This window comes from Paramacrobiotus metropolitanus, unplaced genomic scaffold, assembly GCF_019649055.1.
Source record: "Paramacrobiotus metropolitanus isolate TYO unplaced genomic scaffold, Prichtersi_v1.0 Parri_scaffold0000002, whole genome shotgun sequence".
In the NCBI taxonomy this organism is placed as follows: domain Eukaryota; kingdom Metazoa; phylum Tardigrada; class Eutardigrada; order Parachela; family Macrobiotidae; genus Paramacrobiotus; species Paramacrobiotus metropolitanus.
In genome coordinates, this window is record NW_026570222.1 from 2739315 (window position 1) to 2756641 (window position 17327).

The 17327-nt window shown below is 40.3% G+C and overlaps 4 protein-coding genes across 6 annotated transcripts; 2 read left to right on the plus strand and 2 right to left on the minus strand.

Annotated features, from left to right (window-relative positions):
- Window positions 1-139: 139 nt before the first annotated feature.
- On the plus strand, window positions 140-1782 carry LOC129586377 (uncharacterized). Its single transcript, XM_055479585.1, has 4 exons — window positions 140-330; window positions 534-567; window positions 839-911; window positions 991-1782. The coding sequence occupies exons 1-4, from the start codon at window positions 308-310 to the stop codon at window positions 1284-1286; spliced, it is 426 nt and encodes a 141-aa protein (XP_055335560.1). The 5' UTR covers window positions 140-307; the 3' UTR covers window positions 1287-1782.
- A 179-nt stretch (window positions 1783-1961) lies between these two features.
- Window positions 1962-3902, plus strand: LOC129586372 (uncharacterized). Its single transcript, XM_055479572.1, has 3 exons — window positions 1962-2274; window positions 2346-2478; window positions 2971-3902. The coding sequence occupies exons 1-3, from the start codon at window positions 2215-2217 to the stop codon at window positions 3384-3386; spliced, it is 609 nt and encodes a 202-aa protein (XP_055335547.1). The 5' UTR covers window positions 1962-2214; the 3' UTR covers window positions 3387-3902.
- On the minus strand, window positions 3557-8940 carry LOC129586365 (dexamethasone-induced Ras-related protein 1-like). The gene is made up of 5 exons (XM_055479558.1): window positions 8654-8940; window positions 8370-8564; window positions 6998-7153; window positions 4489-4891; window positions 3557-4237 (listed from the first exon to the last, which is right to left on the minus strand). The coding sequence occupies exons 1-5, from the start codon at window positions 8724-8726 to the stop codon at window positions 4087-4089; spliced, it is 978 nt and encodes a 325-aa protein (XP_055335533.1). The 5' UTR covers window positions 8727-8940; the 3' UTR covers window positions 3557-4086.
- Window positions 8941-11918: 2978 nt separating this feature from the next.
- Window positions 11919-17311, minus strand: LOC129584406 (atrial natriuretic peptide receptor 2-like). Of its 3 annotated transcripts, none has more exons than XM_055476576.1 (17): window positions 17235-17311; window positions 16992-17075; window positions 16757-16894; window positions 16579-16629; window positions 16276-16449; window positions 15958-16099; window positions 15585-15666; window positions 15253-15502; window positions 14791-14985; window positions 14371-14692; window positions 13956-14265; window positions 13672-13891; window positions 13346-13496; window positions 12993-13041; window positions 12693-12742; window positions 12323-12414; window positions 11919-12267 (listed from the first exon to the last, which is right to left on the minus strand). In XM_055476576.1, exons 1-17 carry the CDS (start codon window positions 17250-17252, stop codon window positions 12148-12150), a joined length of 2448 nt encoding a protein of 815 aa, XP_055332551.1. In that variant the 5' UTR covers window positions 17253-17311; the 3' UTR covers window positions 11919-12147. The 3 variants fall into 3 exon arrangements, with proteins under 3 accessions (XP_055332551.1, XP_055332544.1, XP_055332558.1); XM_055476569.1 differs by having other exon boundaries at window positions 12651-12742; XM_055476583.1 differs by lacking the exon at window positions 17235-17311 and having other exon boundaries at window positions 12651-12742; window positions 16992-17087.
- Window positions 17312-17327: the final 16 nt, after the last annotated feature.

The following is a 17327-nucleotide window of genomic DNA, read 5'->3' on the forward strand; positions in this document are numbered from 1 at the left end:
TAAAACTGCAAAACTGCAAAAGCAAAAAATAGACTTACAGAGTTCCAGCGCCAGGATTCATCAGCCAGCTGCCACCCGCTAGAAAAAGCGTGTCGGCACTACAAACGTTCTGGAAGAGCAAAGTGAGCAAACCCCGAAGACTGAAGCGTCGAAGTCACGAAGTGGAATAATTTTCAAAATTTTTAAAGAAAGGAGTTGCGATTTTAGTATTTACAGTTTAGTTTTTACTTGCGGACGTACTCAGTAAGTTTTCTTACTCGGCAAATTTTGATGAATTTTTGTGAATTGCCTTCCAGAAACCATTAAGATGTTTTTGCGGTATATAGTCAGGTGAGGAAACCATAATTAGCCAGCGGATCGTATTGTTAGGAATTCCCCACTTGAAAGGATGCTGCATCTGATTCGGATGTTGGCAAAATTTAGTCGATTTATTATCAATTATGTTTACGACTATTTGACTTGCTTCAAAGCTTTCCACTGGTTTGTAATTCTCGAAAGTATTGACATACATTATACATCCAGAGATGTTGCAGGTATATGATGAACCATCCAGAATTAGTGGAAAGGGTACGTGATTTTTATAATTGAAATTATTTTCACGACTACGAAGTACAGATCAGATAGTGTTGTGTGACTTGTGTCGTCGGAATATTGAAGGCCCGCCAGTGGTTTCTTATTCCGCATTCGCTGTGAAGACTTAATTGTTTCGATAATTGTGTAAATTAAACGAATTAATTATGCGAAGTTATTGTGGCGACAAGGTTTTCGCGAGGTTGTAAGTAGGAGACCCGAGTCGTTAATAGTATGCTATTAGATAATCGATGTCTTTTACTTTTAGTTGGCCCAGTCCAGAATTATAAGGAGTGCAGCGCGTATGTCAGCGGGATCGTTTTTGAAGTTCAAAGGAGCCAGTACGTCACCAGTATTTCAACATCAGTTTTAACAGCACCGTTCACGGTTTCGTGCAGTTTAGGTGATTTTTTGCATTAGGCGATGATTTTATGCATTATCTGTATCGTACGGCTAACCAGAGGTTGCCGCAGCAGTTGAAGCGTGACAATTCTACGGACAGTGCTGCCCGGAAAAGCTGGAATGAGCAGCAGGCTGCGGAATCCCGACCGATGGATTTCTCCGCAAAAGGCGACGATCTTCTGCAGGGTAATCGTTCTTCCTTCAAGGACGCTCCGCCTCCCCCTAAAGACCATGAGGTCCAGCGCGGCCTTGAAGACACCATTCGCAAAATGAGGGAGCACATGGAGCAGATGAAGAGGCAGGAAAGGGGATGATTCTGATGCGACTGGTGTGACGGGACACACGCTTCCCTTTATGCGTACAGTGCAGAGTGATCATTGTGTGTGCACGCTTTTGGATGGCTTTTGTCAGTTTTCCCGGAATTTTATCTGTACTCCTACTGTAATTATTAATTCACGGATTATCGCCGGTTTGGGTCTTGCGGCGATGGATGATCGATCTGTTGCTGACGGGGACTGGGTGAAAAAATTTATATTATCTCTTATTAATTTAAAAATACCGCTGTCGGCTGACACCGCCATAATGCCATCGTAATATGTACGGTATAATTATCGTATATTATTTTATTACTCTATTTTATTGAATTAAATGTAAGTACTGTGAAATGTTGTTTTTGACATGTTTTGAAAATGTCATCTCATGGGGACACGGCGTCAGTTTAAGTACTGTATAATTTTCTGTTCAGTCTTTCGCAGTTTTCCAGATGCGCTCGTACAATTTTACAGTACTGAGAACTTTTAATAGTACCGAGTTCTGCGAAGTTCTTGATTGTTCAAACAAGCACCCGACTATCTGGCTCCCTTTACAACCGGATACGACAACGGGCACTAGAGTAGTATACATATGGGAGTTTGATCATCGCAGGTTAAGTCTTGGATTTCATGGCATTCACATCACGAAAGAATTGCTAAGCCATTTGCAAAGAATACTCCAAATACTGTATGTCTCCAATATTCAACAATGAGTGTACGCACTACAGTTGATACAGTACTTCCGGACACGGTTTATATGTATGTATTTTGCTTTGTATCACTATTTAGGTTTGGAATATTTGTTTGCGTTACTATGCAATACACCTGTGTAGTACTGTGTTTCCTGTTTTCGATAATTCTGAAACACAAATTTTGAAGTCGCGAGTAAAAGTTATCTGCGTCCAGGATAGCAGAACGGAAAGGTCACAATATGTCCCAGCTGGAATGTGAACTGCAAGGCTGCATGCGCAAAGCCAGACAGTACGAAATGGTACAGCTTTGCATATAATTTTTTTATTTTACAAACTATTTCGTATTTACGGTCAATCTGCATCCCCATAGGAAAACCCTAACGCGCTGCGCCAGCTTACTCAGCGCAAGGTTGCACACATCCTGATCAGATGCGCCAGGAGGCATACTAAAGGTCAGACATGCAATCAGTGTGAATATGGCGCTCCCGGAAATCAGACTCAAGGTAACATCAAACAAGTTGTGTTGCCGTCACACCACTGAAAGAAATCATTCTCCACGTAATCAATACAATATGTGTGCAGGCTGCATGATGCAGATCGCACATCTTTTGCATCATACTATTGGCTTTCAGTTCAGTTGTCGTTGAAATGTAACGGATGTATTTCAGTTTTCACGAGTGGAGTATTTCGCGTAGTTCGCGCTCACACCTAAGTACATAGGGCTACATTATATTTTTATGTAAAGCTTAAATAAAGAGTATAGCAGTATACAGGTATACCATACTTTTTTTTCCTCACGGTATATCTAACAAGTTTAATAAACAGCGCTAATATTAATAGCTTATAATTCTTTTTGTGGTGAAGATATTCGTATAGAACTAACAGAAGCGTTCAACAGACCTGACCAGCTCATTAGTGGAAAATGATATTATGATTGCAACAGCGTGATAGTAATTATGAGCAGTTCCATGAAAAAGCCGTACATTATTACGCAGCTGCCCACCGGAAGTCGGGAGCCTGTCGGACATCCCCTCCTACTCCGGCAGATAATCCGCGCAGCCCTGTGACATCCGTCTGCCGGTGTTCACCAGGCAGCTGTGATGCGACACCTGACCGTTGTACACGCACATCAACATCCGGTCGCACAAGATCGCCCAGCAGATGCTCCGGATCCTGTTCGGATGATAAGCGATCCCCTTCGCCGGATCGACGATCCGTGCAGACTGTAGTTTCAACCCGATCCTCCAACAATCAATCCCAGAATAAAACAAGGAAAAAATCTCAGTGTACAGAGTCTAATTCTTTTGACAGACCTGCAAGAAGCATCAGTCTCACTTGTGAGCAGGCTATACGTAAACGCAGACCGAGTCGAACCCGAGCAACGACATCCAGGAAGCGAAAGGTCACGTAAATGAACCCCTTTCTAGACTTGAAACTATGCACTGGCATGGTGTATGTATCATATATATAATTAACTGTGTAGTCTTTCATGTTTTATCGTCTATGGAAAAAAACTAGCGTGAAATTCACAAACAGGCTTTTAAATTACTAAGCCACTTAAACGCTGTTCTCTTGTTTTTTCCGATTAGGTTTTAATTTAGCTTCGCATTGTGTTTTATGCGCGCACAATATCACGAGTAGAATACGCGCTTTCTAACCATAAACGCGCATAATAGGCGTCGTTTAACATCGATGATCGCTTAATACGATTTCAGTGAACGACTTTGTAACCCATACCAATTAAATCTATCTGCCGGTTTTAATGAAATGGCAATTATTAAAAATCTTTCTAATGATTTTTTCCAGTTAATCAGCATCTGTGCTTATCAGATATCGATTGCAAATGAAAATAAAATTGTTTTAGATGCGACAATTATATTTTATTTTTTGGGAAATTTGGTATGCATCGATGCTATGCGAGCAAATCTGATGCTCGCTACCCTTTGTCCTGCCGATTTCTAAAATGAAAAGCGAGGCAGAAATCATTCAGCGTTTCAACAGCTAGTTTTCCATCTTTTGATCAGAGTAAAGTGGTAAAGTAGATAATTATAAGCCATAAGGGTATCAAAATACTTGAACGATCCAATTGTATAAAAGTGCACTGGCATAGTTCACAATATGCAACACGATGCCTTCTCTTTTTTGGGATACTTCGGATTTCGTGTTCCTGCCAGCTGTTCCACATTTGTTTTATCTTTGGGTACAACATTAGCTGATCGCTGCGAGTCGGTTTTCTTTACGGAGGACCGCCCTCGTCTTCGGCTGTGAAACAAAACAACGAAATTAAATCCTCTGACACTACATTTTGTTGAAATTTTTAGAACGATGCAGGGCAACCATAACCTAGCAAAAGATGCAATTTTAAAAAATATAAAATTTGAATGCATCTTTATTTCGTTATTGTTCCAAAACGCAGATGTGATTATGCCGCACGAATTACTGCACAAACTCAAAGCTGTCAGGCAGACAACTTGCCGTCACTGTATATTCTTTGTTTGATAATTTCTGTCTACCTTTTTGACCTTTGCAGTCCGTTTTGCTCCGTCTTTGTCCGGACCATTACCAGGTCGGTGGCGATGGAGGGTCGTCTGACATTGAGGATGAGGGCACTGTATGCATCACTGAGACGTCGTCGCAGGGATAATCCATGCCGGCGGCGCGCGCTGCCCTTTCCGGCGTAGGTACGGCGCGGCAGGACATTACCGCCGTGTGTCAGTGAGATACGCCGTGCGGCATTAGGAATCATCTCCTCGGGAAAGTCTGCCAAGGCGAACAATGTGGAGAAAACGTCACTGATGTTGCTATTCTCCTTGGCGCTGCACTCCATACACGGCACATGGTCCTTAATGCGCTGCAGAGCGTGAGCGACCTCGCCGGCCGGCACAACGCGCTCGCGTTCACGGTCGCTTTTATTCCCTGTTCAACACACAATAAACTAATGTACGCCGTTGAATGCTAATAACTATAAATTCCAATCAGTGCATCTATTGAAGATTTGTGTAACAGAATTTTCTTGGTGGCATGTTGTCGCTGTTCTCTATGTATATAATAGGTCTGACCATAATTATATATCTTGCGCATCCTTCACACTTTTACACTTCGTTACACCGCCACAGTATGCGGATTAGTCAGATGTTGACATATACGCGTTTACGTGCAAATAGTAGATGTAGTTGCACAATTTCGCAAACCGTTCCAAGTCAACTTCTAACCCTTTTTCTGCATGATTTTGAAAACCGGAAGACTGGAGTGCAAATGATGTACATACTTTGTAGTATTTACAATCAAGCGATATCTACTTGTAAAATTTACAAGTTACAACACACAATTTACATGCTTACATTTTCATCGTTTACATTTAGCTTTATTTACATTAAATTTCCATCATTATTTAATAATGATGAAGCAATATAACCAAAAGCATTTCCGCATTATGACATATATGTAGTGTGCGATAAGTTATCGGGTAATATGACCTCCGCAGCTTGAAGAGTATAATGTTAATACGCAAGAACGCAAGTACGTTGTAGGTTAAAATTCTAATTGTATAATTTTTTAAATGTGGTGTCAACAATATTAATACGACAAATAGTTGTACAATCGAGACTGTGCGAACGAAGGGGAAATCGAGGCATGAAGGCGTGCCAGAATGGGTGCGGTGTATCAGGGTGTGGATTAACGTGATCTCTGTAGTCTGTACGTTGTTCACAACCCTCTTAGCCGGATGTGCAACAGTTAAACATGAAGATGCGACTTCAGAAACCATTACTTATCCATGGTTAGGATATGCCTGCCTCTACTTTATTCCGCTAATTCATTGTTATTCATCAGGCATACTGTGTTATATATAATTATTTAATTTATCGATCGACTCAAATTATGTGTACACACTACACAGGTTAACCTATGTACGAATATACATACAGGGCATAAATAGAGTAAAAAACTAGACACTAGCTCTCCTCTAATTGTCATTTGTCCATATAGCGGTGTAAAAAGCTGATTAGCCCTCATTAGAGTTTCACGGTTGTAAATCTGGATATGCATAAATCAGAACGCAAGATGCGATCCCTCTTGACACGAATAATTATGTATTCTTAGGGTACTCGACAACAGAAACAGTCTTGACCTTCAGACGAAATTGAAATGTATGTGAGACGACTGGAAATAATGTGTCTGAACTAGCACTTACGATCTAATAGTGTTCTCGTATGTCGGTTTCACGTATGCAATTATGTGCATCAAAACCTTAGATACGGTGTTTAGATTGCATAACGCAAAGTCAGATTTCTCTCCCGTTCCGGTGAATATCATGCTTAGCCAAGCAACAGCTACCCTAGCGATCTGCGATTGACCAAAGCTTATGTTGCACCGTAATTGCCATCGTGACTCTTACATATTCACCCGGAGAGACTTCTCCTGTAAGACCTCATCCTTATATGAGCCCGAAGGGATCCCTTAATATTATTTACACCGACTATTACACAAGCTGACGTGATTACCTATCGGCTAATTCTCAGAAAATCTTTTGGAGAACATATGCCAACGCAACATGACCTTCCGTGAATTAACGCAAATACTAATAAATCAAAAATACTGAATAAAAATTAGTGCTTTTTATTGATGTATATGTGGCAGGAAGCACTGTTCAAGGCTCTGGAAATATGAAATCTGGTTTCGCTGATGCAAACCCAAGATCGAAAACTTTATTTGCATAACTAAGGACAAAACCTGTAGAAAAATGCAATGAATGCTCATTCTTTGATAATCATATAGTGAGATTGACGAGTGAAAACACCTTTCACTTACTACTATTAATCGGAGCATTTTGTTTGCTCAAATACGACAGAATACTATACAGACATAATACGGACAGAATATCTTTACTATATTTATGTGGATACGGTAGATAGTGTTACGTGTGCCGTAATTGCACTACTATTTGTAAATTGAATGTTATTAGTACTGAGTAATTTGTAAAGGTAGACAACTGGCCATATCGGAAAAGACAAGCGTTCTCACCTGCAATAATCATGGGAATGGGCAGATGCTTGGGCTTGATTTTACTGTTAGTGCTGGCCGCGCTGCGGATCGATTCGACAATCTGCTCGCGCAATCTGAGGACCTCTTCAAATGACTCCCGGGAATCCACGCTGTATACCAAAATGAAGGCATCACCTATAAGTCCAGGAAAACCGGCGCACAATATAAAGACCGGATGTTAATTTGCGAACAAGTTGGCGCTAGGATCTACTGCTTCCTATCGCCATATCCGTACACGCACTCTGTGCGTCGTCCGTCTATTATAGACATGGACACAGCAGTGGGTTGCGTACATGTTAAAAATGCACGAAACTCTACCCTCCTCAGATGTTGTTGACAGATTGGCCTTTTTCTATTCAACCTATTATGCCCTGCCTTCTCCAGCAGGACACTTTTGATTTCCGCCCCAGCTTGCCTGATGTGAATAAATATCCGCTTGCATTATGTTGGCAATGAATAGACCTGATGACCTCTCGCTAGTGTCCGCGGGATGCACTTGACGGGATTAAAAGTGCCGCAGCCGGGCGGGAGCAGGCGTCAAAATAAGACAACATAGAGTTAAAGCAAAAACATCAACCAGACCACCCATACAGTTGTTTGCGGTTTAGTGTTCTTAGGCTCCTAACTCCCGAATGCTCATTAATCACTATGATGGATGCATAAATCTTTTTACAAAACGGCAACGTCTTAATATTTCGCAACCATGTCAAGTACCCAGTGGATCTAATGCGGTTCGAAACTTATTTTGCGTTAGGTTTGGCACGGGAATCACAAGTTATATATATTGACTATCTATGGAAGGTATAGAATCCGTTTACGGTACATGAAATTCCACAGCGTTCAGCTGAAGCACATGTGGAGTTTGGTTGTACTACTACATAATTGTTTTTTTAGCATTTGTATTCGTTCTTTTGGTATTTATCCTATAAAGTTCAAGAAGACAAGACCATGCATAAATCAACAATCGTCAAAATAAATTAGTAATTAATGTGATGGAATGCGGTCAGCGTGTAAACTGGAAGCATTATACGGCAGCACGGTGCTACCGTGCTACTACACTATCTCAAACGTAACTACGTACATTCTCCAAATATCAGAGATGCAGCACCTGTTCTGTAATAGCATTTCTATGATATTTTAAAATAGCATTTCATGTTGAGCCACTATCTTCTGCTACAAAATTTGTCAGTTGTAGCGTGTACAAATTATTTACCTTGTAAAACAGTTTACCAGTTCCATTGAGAAGCATGTTAACTACGGTACGTTTTAAACTGCACTGAACAATAAAAATGTACCTGGGTGCAGGGACTGGCAGCAATGATGCCTTTGAAAGAGAAATATGTACGCCTACCGGTTAAAAATGACAGGCGCCTCATGGCGGGAAAAGGATGGATACCGGACGTGTCCAGAATGTCCAGTTGGAACGCCTCCCCTCGAATTTTATAGATTTTCCGATGGAAATCCTCGATTGTGGGTGTATAAATGTCCGTATATTCATTATGTAGAAATCTTTTGACGATAGCGGTTTTGCCGACTTTTGCTGAGCCTGCAACAATCAGTAAGGTCACGAAAACTGGACAATGTGCAGCGGTGGTTTTACAACACAAGCTGATGTTGGTATTAATTACAGCTTACCTAAAATGATTAATCTGTAACAATTACAAGGTGGTGGCTGGGTGCACTGTAATTCTGTTAGCAAATCACTCATGTTAACCCGCTGTATACAGTGGCAGTACACGCGTTTTTACACTTGGCACGATGGCACAACAGAAATGCCGGCACTGCACATAAGCACCGCCACACCGCATCAATCTAAATTATTAACGTGGTTGACATGCTGCAATAACACATCACACACACATACACACGGCACAATCCATTTCCCCTATAATAATCCAGGTTTGGCAGCCAGCATCACGCAACAAGCGGTTTTCCGGGGATTAAAAACAGGCCCGTTAAACGCTAAAGCCCGATTGTGCTAATGGACTTACCACGACACTGATTGGCTCCATTATTCATAGCCAACCCACATGTTAAGATGTTTACCGGCTTCCAGCTTACCTTACAAGATTGTACCCAACCAGAGCGCCGGCGAGCGCGATCCCATCACGGGAAAGCTGTTACTCATTTGGGATAATCATACCCAAAATGCCCGTGGTCTTTATCGCGATTGATGACGGCACTATATTATTGCTGCAGCCCTATTCGTGCTACATGTCCAATTTCGCACTCTGGCACTAAGTGCAGCACGCGCGAGAACGAACTAATAACTTTAATTGCTGTGACATCAGCAGAAACCTTCCTAACACGGTTGTATTTTATTTTTCGATTCACACCGGAAATTTTGGGAGAGGCCGAAATACGAAACTGTTTTGGCAATAGGTTTTCTTATTATTGTTTATTCACTACGCATTTTACTACGAGTGTTCCATAATAAACGAACTTCTATAATTATAGAGATATATAAGAAGAGATTTCAAAAGCATATAAAAATGCACGCAAATCACGTCAACCATATCCCAGGTGTGTTTAGCACACAACGCATCCCATGCTGTTCCAGGTATGGCTGTCTTCGTACAAACAAAAATTCAATAACTAATGTACCAACGCTCTTTTAAACGTCAATTTATAAATTGTGAACCAGTGCTTTATCTGATAATTTTTCTAATTTGCACTGTGTTTTCGTCACTAGAAAAAGGATTTTAGCGCATGCAAACAAATCTGTCAACATCCCAAATATGTACTGTACATATCTACAAGTCTACTACAAAATTTAGAATATACAGCAAAAGGGTCACGCTCTTGTGCTCTTTTGCAAATATGTAGAACTACTTTCTGTACAACTTTATACGGAAAGTTTAGAGTCTTTCGTCGCACGCTCTAAATTTTATTTAATTCATCTTCCGGTTCACAAGCGCCTATAAAGAACTGCCACCATGCCTCCAGTTTTTTTTGCGGAACAGACAGAAGTAAAAATGTGATACATGTTAACTAGCACACAATAAAAACTTAAAACCTGTGACGGCTGACATATCGTACATCGTACGAAAAGGTTCTACACTGTGCAATAAACCAGCCAGTCTTACTGACTGCCGAAAAACACAAAAACGAATAGCCAATACATAAACATGGTTGCGGTAGCTAGTACGTAGATACTGCGAGATAGTCGTGGTACATAATGAAGCCAAGAAGCATGTTAAATAAGGTTAACCTTTAGGTGCCGTTATAGTTTCAGGCTTCGGTATTTAGAAATTTTCTTTTTGCGAATCATCCTTTCCACCTGCGCATGCATGCATTTTGGGAACTTGTTAGGGAGCCAATCCATTGTTGCTATTAGGAAGGCGTGTTCTTTGCAAAACATTCGTGCATGGTATCCAGTTCTCGCTGCAATGAAGGACGTTTACTATGGATCTGTACAGCATTAATAACTAATAATAAATAAAAATAACTATGAAGAGCTTGAGTGAAAAAAATACAGGTATTATTCAACTTGCAAATGGTTTCATCCAAAACGCCGCTACCACATTGATCGCAAAAACATGAGTAGTACATACATGAGTTTTAAAAGCGCAGTGGATTAAAGTTAGAACTATAATAGTGACCTTAGTCATAATTCATGCTGCATGCCCTGGTGGTACTAAAATTAATTATTTAATTTTTACGTTCGCTGTTTGAACTGTTGCTACGGTTTATGTAAATAAAACAAAATCTTGATGGCCTTTTAAATTAGCCGTCTTTTATAAGTTAATTAATTCATAATTTGGTTGCAACTTAGAGGACAGTTAACACAGATATATCTACAGCAATCATACCTTGCAAGCATGGTAAACCGCAACCACTCTTAGCGCCTGAGCGGCCTCGCAACTGGCGCTGTCACCACCAATAAGCGAGACGCCTGACCTTTTCCCCCAATTGGGCGAAAAGTTGAACTGGGCATCGGCAAAGTAGAAGCTGCCAACCATGGCAAAAACAAGAAACAACTGCCAAGAATCGGTTCATTTTTGCAGGAGAAAAGGTGGTCGTACAAACTGGGAGATGGATTCCGATGAGAAATGCTTATACATTCAAATACAACGAAGAGACTAAGTATTCGGCTTTATATTTGAAACTGATCTCCAGTGTCTGATTACTCTTGTGCAAGAACACCTGGTATGGTGGCACGATTCATATTATTGCATTTCCGAAATTACGGTAAGCTTATGTCGGTTTGCTTTCTGTTTCGTCAGAATTGTTTCCCTTCTAGAGACTGTCTGACGAATTTGGAGAACGTTCGTGTTCCAAATAACGTTACCACCGGCGCAAACGTGGTTAGCCTTGACGGTAGCCAGATTAAAATTGGAATCTTGTCCAGCACGTTATGTTTCCGACTACACCTCCAACTGCGACTTCAAACTTCCAATTTTTCCGACGGTATGATTACGTACGCATTGAGACATCGCCGCCCATTTCGCTTAAATATGTTATTCAAGTCATGTTAAAACAAACTCAGATATGTATGATCTGGAACCTGGATTTTTTTACCTGTGGGTGAAGATCGGTTTTGATTATCTTCGGTTTAAACGATTGTTATACCTTGGTATTTTATTAGATTTTGTATGATAGTACATATATATAACGTATTCAACGGATTTTGTATGACGATACGGTTATGCTAATCCAGACAGTCATCTATTATGATTTTGCAGACGTATAATGTGCCACAGTGCAATAATTCTACGACTAATTAATGAACAAATTCAACACACAGAAGGGCCTCTAATTGATACGACGCGATCAGCAGCTTGGTGACCGTGGTTCTTGTGGTGTAACTAAAGCCGCTTTCAGGATGACTAAATTCGGCGGAAGACCAAAGTGGATTGTTTTGTCGGGTATCTACAGACTACGTACGTAGGAGTACAAGAGGTTACAACTTTATTTTGGAAGATTAATTTGCATTTGGACTAGAAAGCGATTTGTTTATTCTGTACACCACCAACGACATCGTACACCCAATACATGTGTTATACTACAAATTTGTATCACGTACATAACTGACTAAAGGAGAAACTTTTAATTTTGTTAAACTCTTAAGTATCACATCTATTCGGACTGCACAAAAGACTTCGTCGTTATTTTATCTTAATCGATAATTATTGATTTTCTCCATTTTGGTGCCATCTTTCTTTTTCTCGCTGCGAAAATTCTTTCGGCGACTTGTACAAACCATCCACAGTGTCGAGTAACCAATAGGTCGTCATACTTCCTTTCCCCTGAAATGCCAGATCTTCTAAGGTTCGCGGTACTGATATCAAAGTTAGTCTGTACCTTAATACAAACTTGTCCTCTTGGCTCAGTGATGAAATTTCCGGTGACATCCAGCAAGCACTTTGTGACTTCCGAAATATGAACTTTGGATTCTGTAAAGGTTATCAAGCGTAAAACATTGGTATATTAGCGTTAGGTATATTAGTAGTTTCAAAATATGTGCTTTTGTGTGCAGATTCACGTCAGACAATGTCAAAATATTAAACAAAACATATTCTTAAAGCGCGTATTTTTCCTATTTCCCATTCATTAGTGTACAGATTCATGTCCAATATTGCATAACGTTATGCTGATCATATTGTTCTACACAAAGTATTTCAACAAATACCGTTATTAATGCCATGCAAGAACTCGCTTTGCGCTTGTGTACCTTCGCCATTTGTTTCGATGCGACTGGCTGTGTTGACGGTATCTCCAACTCTACAGCAACATAAAAAGTAGTAAATAATTACGAGAAACCAAATAGAATCAATTCAATAATTAGCAAGAATGATACTAATGTAGCGTGGTTAATAGATTATTATAATGTAGCGTGAAGCTAAAATACTGTACAGCGATTGTGATTCAAAGACTTTAAGATTCTGGATCTCATAGCTCCGGATAAAGAATTTACTTTCTTTCGGGATTTTTTTATACGTTAGACCATTTAGTTTAGCATTTGAAGACCTACAGAACGTAATGTGGAAGCCGTTTGCCGATGACAACCCCAACACAAGGCCCTAAATAAAAGAGCAATAAAACAGGAGCTTCCAGGTGGAATAAACATTTTGCATACACAAGATTCGTACACATAGTACTTTGTATATACAATACAACACTCGTACAAATATACACACCGCCGTATATATATCGTACAAATACACACACCAACATTCTTACACATATATCAATTTCTGACAATTCCGGTATGCGGGCATAAGTCAATACTACTATGTTTCTTCTACCGCGGGTCCTACAGGGCCGCGACCCGCAAAGTTTGTAGGGTAATCACGATGATGCAACTTCACCGCGGTGACCTTATACCCGAGTTAATTCCGATACGCAATATAAGCCGAGCGTCGCGGCCATCCGTGAGGCAAGTCAGATGATGCGTTGATCGTAACATCTGCAAACTTAATCGCCCAATTTCTTGCGCATGCATAATTCCATTTCTTGCGGGAAGCCCACTTGCGATCTGGAAAACGGTGCCTAATTAAAATATCTTGAGTACTTTATGTCATGGGAGTGTGACTGGGTGCCGGTTTATTGTCTTACAACCCCAAACTTCTCACTTTCGACCGACCATCGACAGTTACAACGCAGTCATAATTTTTTCCTGTGAGTTTGTTTAATTACTACTCGTACCATACCATGTACAAATCTGTAATCGCTTCCACCTTGTATACATCGTAGGATGGAATTAATGTATCCAAAATGGAATATAGATTATGCAGCAACTCCACAATCATTAGCGGTGAACAGCATGTCACAACCAGTTTAAAAGCCGGAATTTCGCTAAACATCACGGATACCGATTCAAAAAACTCGGGTTGGACGTACTTCTTGTCTCTCAGCTCTTTAGCTATGGATCTACGATGCAAAAATGATTTCATGCGTGTTGCACAAAATAAAGGGACGTAATAGGGAGTAGTACTTAGGAAGCATATTCCCCAGAAGCTTGTCCACTTTATCTGCTTCTTCACGCAGAGCAATAGTGCGATCAGCCACGATGCCTTCTAATTCCAGATTATATTTTTGCAAGCGTATAAGGAGACTGTCAGTAAAGGATATATTCGTATGGGGATGGACAATATTTAAGCCGTGCATAAAATCTCCGATTGAAGGGCGAGTTTCGGGGTTGAACGCCCATGATCGGTATATAAGGTCAACTATCGTCGGGTGTGTGCTTTTGATTTCATATGTAGAAGGCTTTAGGAAACCGTTCTTAACACGTTCCACCATTGCTGTAATTAACGGTCAACACAAGCACAAGTTAAAAACATCCTACTTTCAAAAATCAAACAACGGCTGCGGAAATTTTCACATAATTGCGACTATCATTTACGTACCTTCAACTGCAACTGGGTCGAACACATCGACATTGAATGGAGTTTTCCGGGTAGCAATTTCATACAGAATTACGCCCAAGCTAAATATGTCTGCGGCTGGTGTATAGGCATGATTAGCATTCCGTAATACTTCCGGCGCCATCCAGAGACGGCAAATTCGTGGAAAGGATTCAGCGGATTTTTGAGAGCTTTGTAGAGACTGTTGTAATTGGTGCATTCCGAGTCTAACAATCTTAAGACTGAAATGTTCGTCGATGATAAGGCAAGAAAAATCCAGGGCCCCATGAATACGCAGCGAAATTCGACCGATGTACTCTAATGCCTACAAATATTACGGCGGACCAATTCAGTATTCACGTAGGGATCGTTTTTAGTGTTAAAGTCATTAGAACCGAAAACTTGTTGAAATAAATAGTTTACGCGAAACAGGTCCCAGATAAGTGAGAAGCGCAGGTCCCAGCTGAAGGCAAGGTCATCTTGATCAATGTAGTTTCTCAGAAGTCCCTTCTGGCCGCATTCAACAATTGCCAGCAGTCTTTTGGACGTTGGTGTCCACTGCGACGGGAACAGCAGTCCGAAAAATTTGCCCAAATTGGGATGGTTACATTCTCGAATCTACCAAACATACGGTAAAGTAATGACTATGAGCGCAGTTGGCATGCTGTAACTGAATATGAAAAATAACTTAGTTTACTGCGGTTTATTTTTAGTTGAGTCAATTTGTGTAAAGCGGTTAGCAATTTAGGAAATCAAAATCCAATGTAAAATTTAACCAACCGGCGACCTTTCTAAACCAATAGAAAAAAGCAGTTCAAAGCAGTGCGTTAAAATAAAATTTTTTAGTAAAAACGTAGACATTGGTAAGACAGTTTTTAGGGATACCTGTTTCAGCACAGCTATCGCGGCTCGATTTTGCAGGACATCGTCAATTCTTTTAATATTTGCAACATGAGCCGCTTGTACACGAAATGTTTTGTAGAGAGCGTTTTGAAATTTAGGAGTTCCATCGTAGTTGTCCACAAAAGGTACTGCCAAGCCGGCAAACCTAAACACTGTTGGATTCGTAGTCAAATCCACAATGTCAGCATTTTCTACCATCCACCAACTGTTTTCCACTAGCTCGGTTTTTCGCCTTCAAAGAAATCATAACCAATTTCACTACAATGTAACTATTTAACCATCAGCAGTTATTGTTGAAGTTTTTGCTCTGATACCTGCAATACAAACATATGATGATGATTATGCTAATTCCCAAAATTCCAAGAAACGTATCCAAAGCATAAGTTCCCGGCGTAACTAAAATATAGATATAAGCATGTATATGTATGAATGAAAACAGGAAGAAACGCTTGTTGTCTATAACAAAATGCAAAAATCTGATAATATAACTCATCTGCGCATTCTGATGAGATACAGATTTTTAAAATGTGGCATACAAAAAGCAATAAACGTTTAAAAAAAACCTTTAAAAACGATTGGGAACACTTAACACATACACATCTGCATGTATCGTACGCTATTTACCGCTTTGCATAAATTACTTTGTACCATTACCATAAATTACCATTACCATCGTAAGCATTGTACCTGTTGATGCATCCACGCAGATGCGATCAACACATGGAGGAAAGCTGTTGGCCGGCAGAAAGCCATTAGACCCTGGCCACGAAAAATTTCCATTCACCACAAAACTTAGGCTTTCCGTTTCCGCAGAATAAACCCAGGTTAGCTGTTGCACAACAACCAATAAGTGTGACCTTTAATTAATGAAGAATTCAAAAGGTTAACGTTTTAATGCAATTCATTTCGGTTTTGAAACATAAGAGTGCGAGATATAAGGTATCTGTACTTTACTTGCACAGCGGAATGAACTCTCTGCTGTGTAAGCTTGTGTTGCGCACTTACTGTCGGAACAAAGGTCTGGTTGTCATACTGCTTGATGAACACATCGGTTAAACGCATTCCATCAGGGCCAACGGTTATTATTTGCCCTGGTGTATGAAACGTGTTGTTCAGAAATAATTTGGTCAGGTCCATCCCATCCATATCGTGTAAATCATCGTAATGGTCATTAAGAATCTATTTTTGAGAATAAGGCTACTTGTAAGCTCTGGTTGTGTTGTTCTCGTTTCACGTTATACGCATAAACATAACGTTTTCAGAGCTGCTGTCAAAGCGTAAAAGAGCGCAATAAGCAAGCAAAGTTACCTGTAAAGCCATATAAACAGAAGCGTACGCAGACATTTGCATCAGGTTCAACTGCAAAACAAAAGGTCACTAGGTTTATAGCCAGCGTCGTCATCCTGTCATCAAGCTCATGTCCCTTGCGCTTATTCTATATTTCTCAGTAAGCAAGTATTTGTAATAACGCGTTGAGCCTGTTTACTTGAGCAGTGGTTGGTATGTCCGTTCCGTAATTTGAACGAGCTTCGCTCGTCACTTTTCTCCATTCCTGGATCAGCCGAGCAGTAGGAGGGTTCATGGCAGTTATTTCAAACCAAAATGGAAGTAGTCGTCGCGACACCTGCATAGAGGAAGTTATAATTACAAATACGTATTTGTTCAAATCCAAATGTTTGTACATTCTTACATAGTTAGCGTAATAAGCACACTATATTAACCCTGGTTATTTCGTCGTCGGTATCCCAGCCAATCTGCTGTTTTTGAACGACGGACATATCCGGAAAGTGGATAGCCAGAAAGACCTGCGGGAAAAATGACAGCGATGATAACGTGTCGCAAGCACATATTTATTTGGATGCAATGTTAGTTCCAAATTAAGCAACAAAAGTTATTTTCCTTTGTTTTGAACGCTTGGATACCTGTAAGATACAATACGAATGCTGACAGTCAGTCAGACTTACAAACTTTCCTGTATCCATTTTCAGATCAACAGCCGACGCCTGCAGAAAGAACAGAGTATAATAATATTATAATAATTTTTTTCGTAGTTATAC

Excerpts from the sequence above, each read along its gene's own strand:
- LOC129586377 (XM_055479585.1), top strand. The coding sequence starts at position 308 with ATGTTTTTGCGGTATATAGTCAG. Across the intron at positions 331-533 it reads TTTTTGCGGTATATAGTCAG|GTATATGATGAACCATCCAG; the intron begins GTGAGGAAACCA and ends GAGATGTTGCAG. Across the intron at positions 568-838 it reads ATCCAGAATTAGTGGAAAGG|TTGGCCCAGTCCAGAATTAT; the intron begins GTACGTGATTTT and ends TTTTACTTTTAG.
- LOC129586372 (XM_055479572.1), top strand. The coding sequence starts at position 2,215 with ATGTCCCAGCTGGAATGTGAACTGCAAGGCTGCATGCGCAAAGCCAGA. Across the intron at positions 2,275-2,345 it reads AAGCCAGACAGTACGAAATG|GAAAACCCTAACGCGCTGCG; the intron begins GTACAGCTTTGC and ends GCATCCCCATAG. Across the intron at positions 2,479-2,970 it reads TCCCGGAAATCAGACTCAAG|CTGCCCACCGGAAGTCGGGA; the intron begins GTAACATCAAAC and ends ATTATTACGCAG.
- LOC129586365 (XM_055479558.1), bottom strand. The coding sequence starts at position 8,726 with ATGAGTGATTTGCTAACAGAATTACAGTGCACCCAGCCACCACCTTGT. Across the intron at positions 8,565-8,653 it reads TTACAGATTAATCATTTTAG|GCTCAGCAAAAGTCGGCAAA; the intron begins GTAAGCTGTAAT and ends TGATTGTTGCAG. Across the intron at positions 7,154-8,369 it reads GCGCCTGTCATTTTTAACCG|GTGATGCCTTCATTTTGGTA; the intron begins GTAGGCGTACAT and ends CTGGACTTATAG.
- LOC129584406 (XM_055476569.1), bottom strand. Across the intron at positions 12,743-12,992 it reads CGGCTTCCACATTACGTTCT|AGTTGGAGATACCGTCAACA; the intron begins GTAGGTCTTCAA and ends ATGTTGCTGTAG. Across the intron at positions 12,268-12,322 it reads GAGGACAAGTTTGTATTAAG|GGGAAAGGAAGTATGACGAC; the intron begins GTACAGACTAAC and ends CTGGCATTTCAG.